This window comes from Mus musculus, chromosome 10, assembly GCF_000001635.26.
Source record: "Mus musculus strain C57BL/6J chromosome 10, GRCm38.p6 C57BL/6J".
Lineage (NCBI taxonomy): Eukaryota > Metazoa > Chordata > Mammalia > Rodentia > Muridae > Mus > Mus musculus.
In genome coordinates, this window is record NC_000076.6 from 99,195,989 (window position 1) to 99,212,148 (window position 16,160).

At 45.6% G+C, this 16,160-nt stretch overlaps 1 protein-coding gene across 3 annotated transcripts in view; it reads left to right on the top strand.

Annotated features, from left to right (window-relative positions):
• Poc1b (POC1 centriolar protein B) overlaps positions 1-2,086 on the top strand; it is a 90,993-nt gene extending 88,907 nt beyond the window's left edge. For all 3 annotated transcript variants that reach the window (NR_153333.1, NM_027740.7, XM_011243502.1), the window contains one exon: positions 638-2,086. Coding sequence is in view for 2 of the 3 variants with exons in the window: in NM_027740.7 (NP_082016.1) it covers positions 638-742 (105 nt within the window). In the remaining variant the exon portion in view is untranslated. The remainder of the gene's footprint in view (positions 1-637) is intronic.
• Positions 2,087-16,160: the final 14,074 nt, after the last annotated feature.

Sequence of the window (16,160 nt, forward strand, 5' to 3'; positions counted from 1 at the left end):
CACGCACACGTCGTTCTATGCTGAAGGAGTTAGGAGAACCTCAGTCCACTGTGTCCTGTGTGTCCAGCAGCCTAAGACACTCCTGATTCATCAGTCCTCCTGCCAAGCTGGTGGCAGCCATGGTGTTTGTGTAGCAGTCTCCCTTCCACCTTTCTGTAATGCTATAAGGATGGCCACTACAGGGTGGACTGTGACAAAGTGGCCACTGGTAACACGTCAGTAGTGCCTACACCGGGAACGTGTGCTTTAACCTGTATGGCTTAGAGGACTGGGGATGACTTCATCTCTGACCCTGAGTTTTTAGACCATAGGCAAGGATATTCTCCGGAGGCCTGGGCTCAGAGCCCTCTTTCTTCATATTCGGCAGGTTTTTGGTTGGGGTTTTGGTTGGGTTGGGTTGGGTTGGGTTGGGTTGGGTTGGGTTGGGTTGGGTGGTTTTCTTTTAGTTTCCTCCATAACTGATAGTGCTTTGCTCTGCAGGCAGGCTCGGTTTTTTTTAGCCAGTTTGGGGCCAGGTGTTTGATATCCAGGCCCTACAAGAGCCTCATATGGAGGTGCGCTTACTGTCCCCCTCATGAGCAGGGTCTCAGGCTCTGACGCCGTTGTTTTTTTGTTGTTGTTGTTGTTTTGTTTGCAGACTGTTTCAATTCTGGAGCAGCGACTGTCTTTGACAGAAGATAAGCTGAGAGACTGCCTTGAGAATCAGCAAAAGCTTTTCAGCGCTGTCCAACAGAAGAGCTGAGCAGGGAGGGCCGTGAGCGAGGTCAGGTCAGTCGCCAGAAGACGGGCTCACACACTCTGGAGGTAGCCGAGGCCTTCCACACCCCTGCCACGCACTAACCGATTCTTCAGAGGGTGAGCAACGAAACCGAAAAGGTTCCAGGCATTCTCAGGGACTGACTTAAACACACAAATCAATGTCAAGGATCAAGTTATGCTCCTCCCAGGTCTAATTGCAGTAATAAAGTTATGAACATTTTAATCACCCCATTTCCCCCCTCCCCCATATTATTTGAAATGTCAGCTTTTATTTAACATGCAGATCCCCACCAGGAAAGTAAGCGGACCTCTAGATTTTATTGTTGCACCATCGCAGAATGACCATGCCCAGGCAGTTCCTGAAGGTAATGAATGTGTTTCTTAGGTGAGCACAGCCTTGAGGGGAAACCATTCGCTTGCTTTCAGATAGCATCTGAGATGTAGAAAACTGAGCTGGCTCGTAGTTCTTTCAGGTCAAAAAGAGTCTGCCTTGAAACCATGCTCCCTCCCTCAGTATTGCCACAGCAAGAATCAGCTGCTTGTGATTAGCAAGCGTGCTCACGTGACAAGGCAGGCGTTTTCCTTGTCTGGTGGGAACTGCATGGGACGTGCGCATCTCTGGTGTTACAGGTGAACACACTGAGTGGTCTGGGTCATACTGAACCTGTGGCCACAGCTCACAGAGATTATGCCTGTGTGCTTTCAGTACGCTAAAAAGCCAAAATGATGAAAAGGATGCACACATGAATCACATGTATTATTGCTTAAGGTGATTCTGGTGGCTGAAATAAGTGCATTTTTATTTAGGAAAAAAAAAAGTGCATCGTCTATTTTAGTTTAATGAATTGTGATTTGAAATGAAAATGGGTCAGGCATTCTAAAAGATCTTGAACACAAGTTAAGAACGTTTCTCTATCTTAAACAAAATGGAAATCAAAGTTAAAAAAAAAAAAAGGCAAATTCAAGGCAGCTGGCTCTGGGCACACAGAACAAAGGCCGGCACGGCTGTGTAGCAGGGGCAGATGCCATCTGTGTACAGAAAAATGGAGAAACAATGGTGTGGGAATGGAGAGGTTGTTCTCCAAGCGGTTTCGGTTTTGTGCCTCTGAGCTGCTTTTCTCTTCTGTCTCCTGTGTGTTGTAAGTGCCTTCTCTGTCCTGTGAGTGTAACCATCTTGACATTTTTCCCAGCTCACAAAACTAAGTGGCCATGTATTTTTATACCTTCATTGAGAAGACGACATAAAAAAAAATGAAATGTAATGCCAACTTTTGTTTCCTCTTTTTTATGCTTCAAACAATAAAGACACTTCTCTTTTTTAAAAAGATCAATGTCTTCTCTTTTTTTAAACATTGACAACCTTGTCACTGACCCTATTACCGCAGTCCTGTGGGCCCCAGTGTGCATAGCAAGCTCCTGAAGGGTTCCCAGCTCTCGATCTCTAACCTTATCTCTAGTGCTTGTGACTCATCAGTTGCAGAAGGGGCCCTGCGTCTGTAACAAGCTTAAGCTGATTTGGTTGCTCCAAGCCTGGGGCCCCCATTTAGAGATCAGTGATCCAGCTTCCGCTGGTTCCGTCCCCACAGCCTGAGGGGACCACACTTTCCTCATCGCCACAGAACCTCGATAAGACCAAAAGTCCTAGCCAGGCAATGGTGACGGACAACTTCAATCCCAGCACTCAGGAGGCAGAGGCAGGCTGATCTCTTGGGTTTGAACACAGCCTGGTCTCCAGGATGAGTTCTAGGACAGGCAGGGCTATGCAGAGAAACCTCGGTCTCGGAAAAACAAAGGGGGGGGGGGGCAAAAAGCCCTGAAACTTTTCCAAGAGGGTCGTTTTCTGATTTCCCTACCCCTTTCTCCTTGCTCTTAAGAAATTCCCTCCAGCAACAGCAGCACCTTCTGCTTCCTAACTTGAGTTTCTCCCCTCTGAGCTCCCCAAAGAAGCTGAGCTGCTAACACACACACACACACACACACACACACACACACACACACGTAGTTCCCTCACTGGTACATGGAGGCAGGAGAATGAGGATATCAAGGCAAACCTGGGCTATATTAAAACTTTTGTAGAGATAGGGCCTCAATTATGGAGCTCTAGCTGACTTGGAACTTGCTATGTGGACCTGGCTTGCCTCAAATTCAGAATATCTACCTGCCTGTGACTCCCAAGGGCTGATATTAAAGGCACGAACCACCACGCTTAGAAAAAAACCAAAAAACCCAAAAAGTTCTTCATTGGCATCGCCAAATGCCATCCCAGAACACCACATCACTAGGAGCTCTTTGCTTCATCTTCACCACCTCAAGAGTGACTAACTTCCTTCATTGCCCAGATTCAACACGTGGAGTCATTCTAACGGCTTTGTCTCACTAACAACAGTTCAGCCCTTCAGGAAGGCTTTATCAAGTATATAAAACACCCAGTCACTCCTTACCACCTCCGTTTCGTGAATAATCCAAATCTCTGTCATCTCTATCGCTGTCATCTCTTGCCTGGATCATTTTTCAGGTGACCCATAACTTGTCTCCCTCCGGTCACCCCTTCCCATGCTCACACAGCTGGCTAGCGTGGTTCTAGGAGAGCAAGAGTCAACCAAGCGCCTCTCTCTCTCTCTCTCTCTCTCTCTCTCTCTCTCTCTCTCTCTCTCTCTCGGTGGTGACACAGACCTACAATCTGAGTGTTCACCAGGCTGAGGCAGGAAGCCAGATGGGTTGCCAAGAGAGACTTGTCTAAAAGGCTATTGCAACCAAGCATGGTCCCATCTTAGTAACAAAGTAAAGGCTAGTGAGGAAGACTAGTAAAGTCTAGTAAGACTAGTAAATAGTAAAGGCTCTAGTCTTAACTACACATTGTCCGTCCACCCCCAACCCTTGTATCCCTTCCTCTGGGTAAACACCATTACGCTTACCCCTCCCCCTTGGGCCTCCCTTGATTGGAATTGTCTGCCTTGAGGGAGTTAGTTCTCCATTCAGGTTCCTTTCACTTCCAGACTCCCAGACTGAAATAGGAACCCTCCCTATACTTCTTACACCCCAGCCTGGCTTCCTCCAGTGTGCATACCCTCTGATCTACCTGCCTCCTGCAAACCTGACTTCCAGGCCGGAGTTCTGCCTACCACTCCCTACTAGAACCCTAGGGCTGAGAACAAGGCCCAGATTGTAGTGAGCCTTGCTCAGGGGGTCCCAGACAGAGGAAGGCGGCTCTTTGCAGCAACTCTGCTCTGGCAGGGGCTTCTGAGAAGAATGCCCGAGCGGCCCATTGCAAGAATCTCAGTGTTAAGTGAGGTAATGAGTGACTCTGAGTCCTTGGGATATCTGGGATCAAGGGAGAACACCTACTGAACCAATGTGTCACATCGTTTGAGACTGTCACTTTCTCCTTAATAACCTGTCCAACCAATGACATGGTAACTCCCACCAACAGTTCTCAAACCTCTCTGCCTAGCTGCCGCTTAAGATTTTCTGCCCCATATAAATTCTTCTCCTGGACTCATCCAAGTTGTATTAACAGATGTAAAGGTTTCCTGCTAGCTTGGGGTTCCTGTCAAATGATTATAGTGGAGCGTAGTAAAAAAAAAAAAATTATTGGCCTTTTTATTACTTTTAAAATTTTGTTTGTTTTGAAATAGAGTCTTGCAAAGTAGCCTCAGCTGGACTCAAATTCAGGATCCTTCTGTCTTGTCCTCCTGAGGCCTGGAATCACAAGCACATGCCACCCCATGCGCAACAGTATTTCTTTTTTTTTTAATAAACAGATAATTATATGTATTTGTGAAGTTTACAGTGATAGTGCATGTGTATAATATAGAATACTCAAATCAAATTAGCTTTTCCATCCCCTTAAACAGCTATTGGTTTTTGTTTTGTTTAGTTTTATTATGCATACTTATTGTTCATGACATTATAAGAGGACATTTTCATGCAAGTGTATATTATACATATTCTCTATATGCTCATTCCCCTGCTATTATTTATTTGGGTGGACACTAACTCAGGAACCAGGCCTCACCACACTATAAAATGTTTGAGTCTCACCCAGCAACACACACAAGAACACAGCTATTAGAAGCAGGGAACTAGGCCATGGTGGCACACGCCTGTAATCCCAGCACTCGAGAGGCAGAAGCAGGTAGGTCTCTGCAAGTTCCAGGCCAGGCTGGTGTTCAGAGCAAATTCCAGGACAGCCAGGCTACGAAGAAAAACTGTCTCACTAAAAAAGGAAAAAGAAAGAAAGAAAAATCTGCCGCTAAAGTTCTGATTGGCTAAGTCTCTGGTGTATGGTTCTCTCCCAGTTGTTCTCAGAGATGTGCAGGGTAACAGCACTGCCTCAGTCTAATGGCCTTTCAGTTCTTTCAGCCAAAGATTAGTGTGATGTCATTTCCAGATGGATTATGTCTAATTTCTCTCCAGGCCTTGCCCCTTGACCTAGGTTGCAGTGTGGCTAACAGTTGTGCCTTCTCCATTCTGGTTTGACATTCGCAGAAGGCAGACAGTTTCATCTTTAACGTTGCCACTTGGTTCCTAGGAACAGCTCAGCGATGGGTTGCTGAATAAAGGAGTGTTCTCACTTGAGACATTTTCAAAACACAGGTCTTCTCTTAGAGCCCAATGCAGTAAAAAGTAGAATGTGTGAACTGGCACAGCCAGGGTAATTTTTTTTTTAGTGTATGTGTATTTGAGAATGAGTGGTCATTACCATACCCTGGTATTTGTTCTATTACTGAGCCCAGTAATCGTCTAGAGGCTTTGAAGCCAGACTCAACCTGGGCCATTCTCTACTAGTCTGACCTGTAGAGAAATATCCACAAATCTTAGTTTCTTTGCTTCTGAAAGGTGAAAATAATTATATACGTTGTTTGCAAAATGGTCTATACAGTAGCCGTTACAGAGAAACTGTTCAATAATTGTGGGCCGTTATTTATACATCTTATCACTGGGCTCCCTTCACAAGTAATATAATTTCCATTGTCACTGGAAGGGGCACAGACTAATATTAAAGAGGTGGAGAGTGAAAGTATAATAGTTAATACTATATTAATGTTTCATTTTTTTTAAGTTCAACAAAAAGAATAAGTACATAAAAGAAATTAGCATCTCATATAAAGAAAACCTTAGGGTGCTGGCCTAAGGCCAGCCATTGAATAACTCCTGAGGAACTGGCCTGAGAATGCTAATGCCTTGATTATAACTAAAGGCTTGGCAAGCACAGGAAGTGGAGGAGGGAACTGGAATGTGAATCAAGTGAGTGTCATTAAGAAAAAGATTTGCCTGCACCTCTTCTTCCCAGCCCTTTGGCTATTTGCAAAACAAATAGTATTTCCTCCAATTTTTTTTTCTCTCTCTATAAAGATAAGCCAGCCGGGATCCTTACCTCACATTTCTTTGCTGGGTGGGAGGAATTTCACACATGCAAGGGAACTGGAAGATAACCATCTGTCTCTAGAAGTCTCTTAACTACCAAAAGGATAAGGTCATCAGAGTACTTGGTGATTTGAGTCAAATTAATCATAATTAGCCCATGAGCAAATTTAATAATAAAACAGAAACTAGATGTTGTTCTGAAGTGATGGCATACCAGCACCACGTGGTATATATATATATATATATATATATATATATATATATATATATATATATATATATATTGTTCCCAAACGGCTTATGCTTTGGTAGCGGGCACGGGTTTTAGATTTCACACAGCAGAGGGTTGAACATTGAACTCTAGGAACATAGTGTGATTGCCTGGCTGTCTCCAGCTATGACTCAACCAGGTAACAATGGCAGCCGGCAGCCTGGGCTTGCTAGGAAAATAGGTCAATAGTTTGTCATGAAGCAGAGGTCACAGTAGGGACAGAGAGGGATAGTGTGCGTGCACGTATTATAAGGGAGGATGGTTTGTGTTTTCCTTGGAGTCAAATGTCAAACATGTTCCTGTTAGAAACAGACATCGTCGCCTGTGTGGTAGCCCAGCACTCAAAAGGCAGGAGCAGCCAGATCTCTGATTTAGAGGCTAGCCAGAGCTGCATAGTAAGCTCTGTTTCCAAAAGCAACTCCCAACTTGAAACTTTTTACAAATGAAAGTGCATTCCAGAACGAGGCAATAAAAGAAATGATCACTGAGAAAGTAAGTTTCAAAAACAAGAGTACGTGAATAAAAATCATGAATAGAATATATATATATATATGTATAATATATATAATTCATACCAAAACTAAGACTGCCAATATCTTTAGAAAGTAGAGTTCAGTTGATATTTGTGATATGAAACTATGCAAAGCTGTTTCTGTGTAAGCTGATTTGGCTTTTTATCAAAGGAGATAAAGATTGGCTACTTTTGTGTTCGGGACCACCGATATAAAGTTAGTTAATATTCTATGCACCATGGATTCTCGGCGTGAGTAGTCAAGTGGTTTTGTTTCTTCCTTTAATGTTTAACAATACAAGAAATGTGAGAAAGGAAACTTAAGTTGTAGTAAATCGAAGTATTTTCAATCAAATTAGACGGGACCAAGTACCTCTCTAAAATTTTAGAGTAGCCATACCTGAGGAAGAGGGCCTAAGAAGAGCAGAGTAACTAACTTTTTGAAAATGAGATTAGTCATTGATCAGAAGAGAAAGCACTTGTTTCACTTCCCGAAATATTTGAAATGTGGTGGCCTTAGAGACCGGCCATGACAGTTATCACTGAAGATTTCCAAGTGGGTGGTGACAAATTGAACTGTAAAATGTTAGTGTTTTAGTCCTGGCTAAAATGTATGCTTTTCATCTACTCTTAGGGGAGGCAGAAGATGCGTGAGCCAGGCTGCCATTGCACTGCCACCCCCACCCCCCACCCCCACCCCCCACCTCTTGGAACTCAGACCCCTGCGCTTGCTAGGCGAGCCTTCTACCGCTGAGCTAACGCACTAGCCCTCTTTAACCCCGGGTCTCATCCTGTATTGTCACACTTAATCCTGCAGACTTCAGGCTTGCGATAAAAAAGGAGAACAGAGGCCAGAAACCTCGGCCAGCACACCCGCTCTCCAGTTCTTCGTCCGGTTGTATCTGAGCTGCCACGAAAAAAGATTAATCCGGAACAGGAGCTGAGGAAAGGGAGGGGAAGAGAGGAAGAGAAGGAGGCAGGCGGATTGGGTGGGGGGAGACCTCCCCCTCTGTCTCTTTACTTCAAACCAAACCCGTCTACTGCTTTTAAAACTATTTCGAAAAATAATTTCGTGTCCACAAAGTAGTACCTGTTAAAAGTTTTGAAATTAAAAAATACTGAGGGGGGGAGGAGGAGGCGGGAAGGCGTGTTTTCTGATGAGACGCTCTTCCGCCTTATTCTGTTTGCCCAGGATCCTCCGGCTGGGGAGACAGGAGAAGGGGAGAGCTCCCTGGGCGAGGCGTGTTTCTCCGGCTGGATGTTGGATTTCAGGGAGCAGTCCAAGGTTGGGACGAAGGACTTTTTTTGCTGAGATGGCTTCAGGATACTTTTGCCTGAATTAGTTCTAATGAAACACTATCCTACCTCAGGTTGTTTCCTCTCCTTAATCCCTGGAGGAAATCCCTTTGCTTTTCAGAGATAAAAAGTTAGTAGAACAAAGAGACAGTCAGGGAAGCGGCTGGGCCTTCGCTATAGAATTTCACTGAAGCCTGTCCAAGCCCCGGGATAGAGCCGGAGGGCTGTACTGTTTATTCCTACACCTGGATTGAATATCAAGGTCTTTGAGATGAATCATTTAGAAACTTGGTGTTGCGAGCGGGGGTGGGGGTGGGAGGGTGGGGGGATGTGTTTCTTCGGGACTCTCTAATAATGTCTGTGTCAAAGGCAGAAATCACACAGAGAGTTCAAAGTTATTAAACCCCCCTCGATTCACCACTTTCATTGAGCAAGAGGAGGGAGTCTTGGTTTTTGCCGTGAGGAGGGGAGATAGATGGGGAACCAGAGTGTCAGCCTCCCCGGGTGGCTTCCTTGGGTGGCTTCCTCGCACTGCAGCACCAGCCGGAGACTGTCACCAGTTTCGTTTTCACCTTTAAACCGTGATTAAGGCAAAAGGCGCGGGATTTGATGTGGCTCCAGACGTGAACAGAAAAAAAAAAAAAATACATTTAAAAGGAGCAGGACGGCCTGACTCTTGTTTCTAAGTGACAGCTACTTTTCAGAGAGCACATCAAAGCCCAGCTTAACCACAGAGGGTCTTGTGGACCCAGCAAGGGAAGTAATGGCACTGACAATGTTTAAAAAATAAAACACAAAAAACTAGAAATGGATCTGGAGAGATGGCTCAGAGGTTAAGAGCACTGACTACTCTTCCAGGGGTCCTGAGTTCAAGTCCCAGCAACCACAAGGTGGCTGTAACGGGATCCGATACCCTCTTCTGGTGCATCTGAGGACAGGGACAGTGTTCTTCACATATATAAAAGAAATAAAGCTTAAAAGAGAAGATGCTGGAAATGTGAACCCCTGCACTGTATTGACCTTTAACAGAAGCATCGGGCACCGAGAAGCAACCCTCTTTTTTTTTTTTTTTTTAAAGATTTGTTTATGTATGTGAGTACTCTGTTGCTGTCTTCAGACACACACTAGAAGAGGGGATCAGATTCCATTGCAGATGGTTGTGAGCCACCATGTGGGTGCTGGGAATTGAACTCAGGACCTCTGGAAGAGCAGTCAGTGCTCTTAACCACTGAGCCATCTCTCCAGCCCCCCAAGAAGCAACCCTCTTAACCCCCCTTCCCTGCACCCCTCCCCATTCCTCTTCCCTACATCCCTCCCCATTCCTCTTTCCTACATCCCTCCCCATTCCTCTTCCCTACATCCCTTCCCATTCCTCTTCCCTGCATCCCTTCCCATTCCTCTTCCCTACATCCCTCCCCATTCCTCTTCCCTACATCCCTTCCCACTCCTCTTCCCTACAACCCTTCCCATTCCTCTTCCCTACATCCCTCCCCATTCCTCTTCCCTACAACCCTTCCCATTCCTCTTCCCTGCATCCCTTCCCATTCCTCTTCCCTACATCCCTCCCCATTCCTCTTCCCTACAACCCTTCCCATTCCTCTTCCCTACATCCCTTCCCATTCCTCTTCCCTACACCCCTTCCCATTCCTCTTCCCTACATCCCTTCCCATCCTCTTCCCTACATCCCTCCCCATTCCTCTTCCCTACATCCCTCCCCATCCCTCTTCCCTGCATCCCTCCCCATTCCAAGCTTGACCAACCTAGCTGCTCTGCTCTTAGCCTGAGTTACAAACTCAACAGATGACTTGGTCTCTAGAGTCTCTTCGTTTCTAAATGTGGTGCTAAGACTTCAAAAAGCGTTTTTACATCGAAAGCTAAATCTCTGGCTTCTGTTGAGAAGTGGGAGGCTAGAGTGTTAGCTGTCATGTTTTGCTTAGAGCTTTGTTAAGTGTTTGGTTTCACGGGCCACACCTTCCAACTCACCTGACCTACTTGTCTTTGCGACCACACCTGCACTTTTGGTGTGACTTTTGTGCTAGGAGGCTGAGCGATCACCACCTCACAGGGTTGACAGTGCAGAACTCTTGAGTTTTAAGGAGATGGAAACCCGAGGGTGTATCAAGAAGCGCCTTTGGGAAGCAATCTGAGAAGTTTTCATGGTATTTCCTCTTACTTTAATAATTGCATATTACACTGGTACAGTGGCGCATGCCTGTGATTTGAGCACTCTGGAGACTGAAGCAGAAGGCTGGCCAGATCCTGTCCCCTCTCTCCAAAAGGGCACCCATTAATTTTAACAATAAAACTTTATGTGGTGAGTAATTCTGAGCACAGTCAAATAGGCACATGGCCCAGTTACCACGGTCCACTTCCGTTTGTCACATACCCATTTCCCTGACTCCCCTGAGGCACAGACTGGCCGTGTGCCTGCCCTTGTGCTGGCTAATAAGGTATAAGGGGAAGCCTTCACGTTGGTCAAGACTTTCAAGACCCTCAGTTTTAAACAGAGTTGTATAAAATTCCATGCAGCGTTCTAGAGGAGAGGTACAGGTTTTAGACCAACCCTCTAAGGGGGTAGAGAAACCAAGAGCAAAAACCCTTGTGTTAATTTAAGTATTATCCCTATGGGTTAAGCCCTGTGAGCTTTTCAATTACTTGCAGCTGTGTGTGTGTGTGTTGAATATTGAATGAAAAAGAAAGAAAGAAAGAGAGAGAGAGAGAGAGAGAGAGGGAGGGAGGGAGGGAGGGAGGAAGGAAGGAAGGAAGGAAGGAAGGAAGGAAGGAAGGAAGGAAGGAAGGAAAAGGCATGACAGTTCTAGGTATGGTGGAGGATATTTATATAGATATGTAGGAGAACATAGGTAGAGGCGTGGACAGGGACGTCTGCAGGAATCCAGAGTATATGTGACCAAATATGAGGGGGGGTGGGGGGACACAGGATCCAGGTGCAGCAGCCAGAGGTCAAAAGAAAAAAAAGGGGGTGGGGGTGGGGGAGGTAACCAAAACGTTTGGATTGTATAGGGAAGAGCCTAAGATGGAAGGGCAGCCCACCCCCTGGTCTATGAGAGTTTAGGGTAGAAGGCGGGGTATGGCAGCCAAGCCCTGTTCCAGGTAGGGACTGAGGCATGCTGGGAGAACCTGGCAGCCAGATCTGCTTTGATATGTTAAATAGGCAACTCTGCCATTTGTCCCAGGTTAGAAACAATGTCACACACACACTCTCTCTCTCTCTCTCTCTCTCTCTCTCTCTCTCTCTTTCTCTCATTAGTAACTGCAAACACATTAGCTTTTAGTTCTACCAATAGAACTAAATAACTTGAAACAAGAGCCAGACTTTCGATTATCTGCTCCGATGGAAAAGGCTAGTGAGAAAAATCAATAGCAAACCACACTGCCTGCTCTCTCTGACCACGCTGGTAACCATCCACTTTGTTCATTTCCCCAAGTTTGGGTCTAACAATCCCTGGTTCCCACGAGGCTGACCGAGTAGAGAAATCTTTATTCTGATCATTCTCCAAATGGGAAGAGATGTGTTCGGTTTTACAGGCATTCCGCTGGAGAGCTTGACACTCGGCTCAAGCTGACCTTTGATCTTCACCAGTGATGCCAATGTCACCTTCAGAGGTGAGAGAAACTTAGAAATGTGAACTGGGGAAGACCAGCATGTGGATGGGATGAAGACATTGAATGTCACCTCACAAAGCTAGGCTACATGGTGCAGACCAGACTGAAAGAAGGCAGGAAGACCCTAACAACTGGTTAGACTCTGGTGGCTGAAGGATTCAGGATGCATTTGGTTTACATCAGTGAAACAGGGTCGTTTTAAAGGGCATATGTAACGCTAAGGAAGGCCAGAGCTCAGTTATGTCAGCCCAGGAAGGTGATGGAAACTGTTTAGAAAAGTAATGAGTTAGGATCTAAGCTGAACTTCCTCAACCTAAAACCAGGATCCAGGGTGGGAACTCTTCAGAATGACTGCAGTCATCACAATTGCAAGTCGCAGGGTCTGACCCCTTTTGACAAGCTTTGGCTAGAGACAGGCTTTAAGAGGTCACGTGGTGGTGCACGCCTTTAATCCCAGCACCCGGGAGGCAGAGGCAGGTGGATTTCTGAGTTCGAGGCCAGCCTGGTCTACAAAGTGAGCTCCAGGACAGCCAGGGCTATACAGAGAAACCCTGTCTCGAAAAACCAAAAAAAAAAAAAAGAGGTCACCAGTACTCGAAGGTGACCTCAAAAGCTTCTAATCCAATTCACTTCTAGGTTAGTGTGAATACCAGTTATCAATTGTGCTTTAAAATTGGTTGTTGTGGGAGGGTGTGGGGGACTTTTGGGATAGCATTGGAAATGTAATTGAGGAAAATACGTAATAAAAAAAAATTGGTTGTTGAAAATCCTGTGTTTAAAAAGGTGGGAAAGGGGAGGAGGGAGATGGCTCAGTCTGTAAAGTGCTTGCCCTATAAGCCTGGGGGTCTGAGTTCAGCCTCAAGAGTCCACATTTAAGAAAACAAGCAAAGAAAACCAACTGGGCATGGTGGGGAGTTCCTGTGCTTCCAGCACTGGGGAGAGAGGCAGAGACCAAAGGATCTCTGGAGTTTGCTGGTCAACCAGGCTAGGCTAATGGATGAACTGCAGGCTGGCAGTTAACTGAATCTCACCAAACAAGGTAGATGGTTAGACAGCTCCTTAAGCATGATATCTAAGATGAGTTAACCTCTAGCCTCCACAAGCTTCTGCACAGATGAGCATGTGTACATACACACACACACACACACACACACACTGTGCACGCACATACGCACACAGTGGTGGTGGTGAGGGTGTGATCTTGACATACAATTAGACACCTGCTCCCTAAACCTGGGACTTCCTGAAACTCTTGACTGAGCTCTAGAATCCTTCATCTACTTCCATGCATGAGAAACAACCCATGTTCAAGGCCATCCAATCTAGAAAAGCACTATTCTTATGATATTAAGATTGCCTGTTTCCCAGGGAAAGAGGGAACATTTGACTCGAATTAATTTCTGCTTACTGTTAGAACCAACCCCAAAGCCCCAGTGTGATCACAGCCTGGCTGATTCCTGCCAAGTTACAGATGTTGAAGTTGGCCACGTGGCACTTGGAAATCGATGCCAAGGTCATAAGGATGGCATTGTTCAGTTCTCAGCCCTTTGTGGAGACCTGTCCTGAGAAGGATTTTACTTCAAAATTACGAGGTGAAAGGTTAAGATTACGGCTTCTGGAAAATAACCTTTGGAATTCAAGCTCTAGGGAGGGAACTGGGAGCAAATGTGGTTCCTTTCTGAAGTGCACTGAATGTAGGTCAACCTTAAATGGTGCACGCTAAAGCCAGGGTTTACAGGAAACCTGGGTGGGGCTAGAGAAAGGAAAACCCACGTGTGTGAAAAGACTGAATAAGAAAGGGAGGGACGGGCAAGAAATGGTTGTCAGTGCTTCCGGATGGATTTTCGTCTTTTTCATTCCTTTGTGTGGAATGCTGTAGCGGAATCCGAGGACACCCACATGCTGCACAATTGCCTTATCACTAAGGCAATCTCCTAAAAGCTTGGCTTCTTGACTTCTCATTGCCCTGCTGGGATCGGCCAGCCCCTGTTCTCCATCCTCCATCCCAGAAGAGGAAGGGATTATACCTCGTGGAACCATTTCCACATCCCAGACCAGGCTGTCAGAGATCAAAAGCAATGCAGAGCTCCCTTGGTCCACGACCAGATTCTGAGGATATTCTAGAGACCCTTCTACCCACTCGCCCCCTTGTGGATGGGGCGATGTGATTGGGTCCCTGGAGACCACTGGAATGAGCCCAGAGGAGCTCAAGCAAGGGGGCATGCCTACATCCCTCGGTCAGCACTTGGCAGGCAGAGGAAGCCAATTCTCTAAGTTCAAGGCCAGCTTGGTCTACAAAGAGAGTTCCAGGACAGCCAGGGCTACGAGGTACCTGACTTCAGAACACCAACCCAAACTAAACCAAACAAAAATACAATAGTTCTACTCCCTTTTCTTTCTATTTTCAAATTCCAAATTTACAAAAACATGGAAAATAATAGAAAGGATTGCTCTATACCTTTTACCCAACACACCCCCACGCTTCCAAGGCTAAGGTTTTGTCAGTGTTGATTGATCACCATCAAGGATCTGTCCATCATCATCATCCTGAGACAACTGAAAATTAGAGACGGTGTTTCGGGTCACTGGAACTGTGGATATGGATTTCTAATCTATAAGGACAGTCTAAATAACCACAATTCAGTTATGAAAGCAAAAAGTTCAGGCTTGATGTTGAATAGCTTCTCCACCAACATAATAAATGGAATTGAACTGAATTTGTAATAAAAAAAAAAAGGCAGGTTTATTGGGGCTGTGTTCAGAGTGGCTTTATGGACCTCACAGGAGCAAGATGAAGACGCAAGGCCAGGTTTCTTAAAAGGGGAGTGGAGGGGGCAGAGTTGTGATGTGATGCTGGGGTATTGGGTTATAGCCAATTGTTTATTGTTTGGTAAGTTTAGGGCCCTGTAGGTGGGTGGGCCTTAGGTCCAGTGGTCACTTTGGACTCCGGAACTAGGGGCTGGCTTTGCCCAGTGTTCTGTGAGTCTTTTGCAAGCGTGGGCTTCTGGTCAGAAAATATGTCAGGGACCTGTTGACCTAGGCCATCTTGCCTTTGTCCCCAAACCTCTGGCTTAACAGATGTGGCTCCATTGGTAGGTTGCCTGCCCCACATAAACCAGGTGTGGTGCCACGCCGATAATCCCAGCAACTGGGCACGAGTGTTCACGGTTGTCCTCCGCTACAAAGTGAGTTAAAGGCCAAAAACAAGTCAACAAGCACAGGAAGTTGATACTTGTGTAGTATCGCTGTTTAACTGGCCCATTTCGGTCAGATTGGTGTGAGACACGCAGAAAAATGAGCTTCCCTTCTGTTTCTGATATGCTGTCTGAGACTCAGGGTTACATTTGCTTGTGATGTCGCTTCAGCCTGCAATGGTTCTACAGTAGTTTCACTTTCACCACCTCTGTACTTTCAAAGACTTGACTCATTAGTTGGTAGGACTTGGATTTGTGTGATATGTCCCTTTGATGGATATATGCATTTGGCCAGGTATATGGTAAATGTCATATGTTTCTTCAGAACGTCATACCAGGGAAGACCCAAGGTCAATTTGTCCCAGTGTCAGTGATACTTTCCTCTCTCAACAAAACCAAGCAGATGCGCTTAACACAAAGTAGAAGAGGTTAAATGTCACACTTGAGTATAGTAGTCGACCTTGCCCCAGCCCTGTACAGGAACGACACAACACAAATACACCCCAAGAAAGTACAGGACGTAAGTGACTAGATTTCCTCAGCTTCATAATGTCCTTGATTAGTAATGCAAAGAAAAATACAATTTTTTTTCTTTTCTCCTAATAGACAAGGGTGTGTTATGACTGTGCGACTGACACATTCAGGAAGTACCATGTTTGCTGTTAAATTTTATAACGCTGTTGTGCAATGTCAAACCTTGAGTTTACTCTGGGCCATGGTGTCTACTGCCTCTTCTCATTGATCCACCCTGCTTATTGCAGCGATGCCTAACCCTGACCCTAGATGAGGTTTAACTTCAGATGTGCCCAGTGGAATCCACACATTAGAAGCAGTTGAGAGGGCACTGGGGAGATATTTGCGTGGTGCTGTAACTGTGAATTTCTGGGAGGGAGCTGTTTCTAATGGAAGTGGCTAACCAGAAGCAAGCCCATAGCCTCCAGCAGACCCCCCAAGACTCCTGTGGTAGGGGCTGCACCAGAAGCAATGGAGTGGAGCCTCAGGAACCAAGTGATTTAAAAGAGAGTTACGAGCTGCCAAAAGCAAAGTCAGAGTGACTCAGATTTTCAACTTAAATTATGAAACATAAAAATCAATAAGAGCAAAATCCACGTCACTTATCCTTTATTTGTTTAATGAA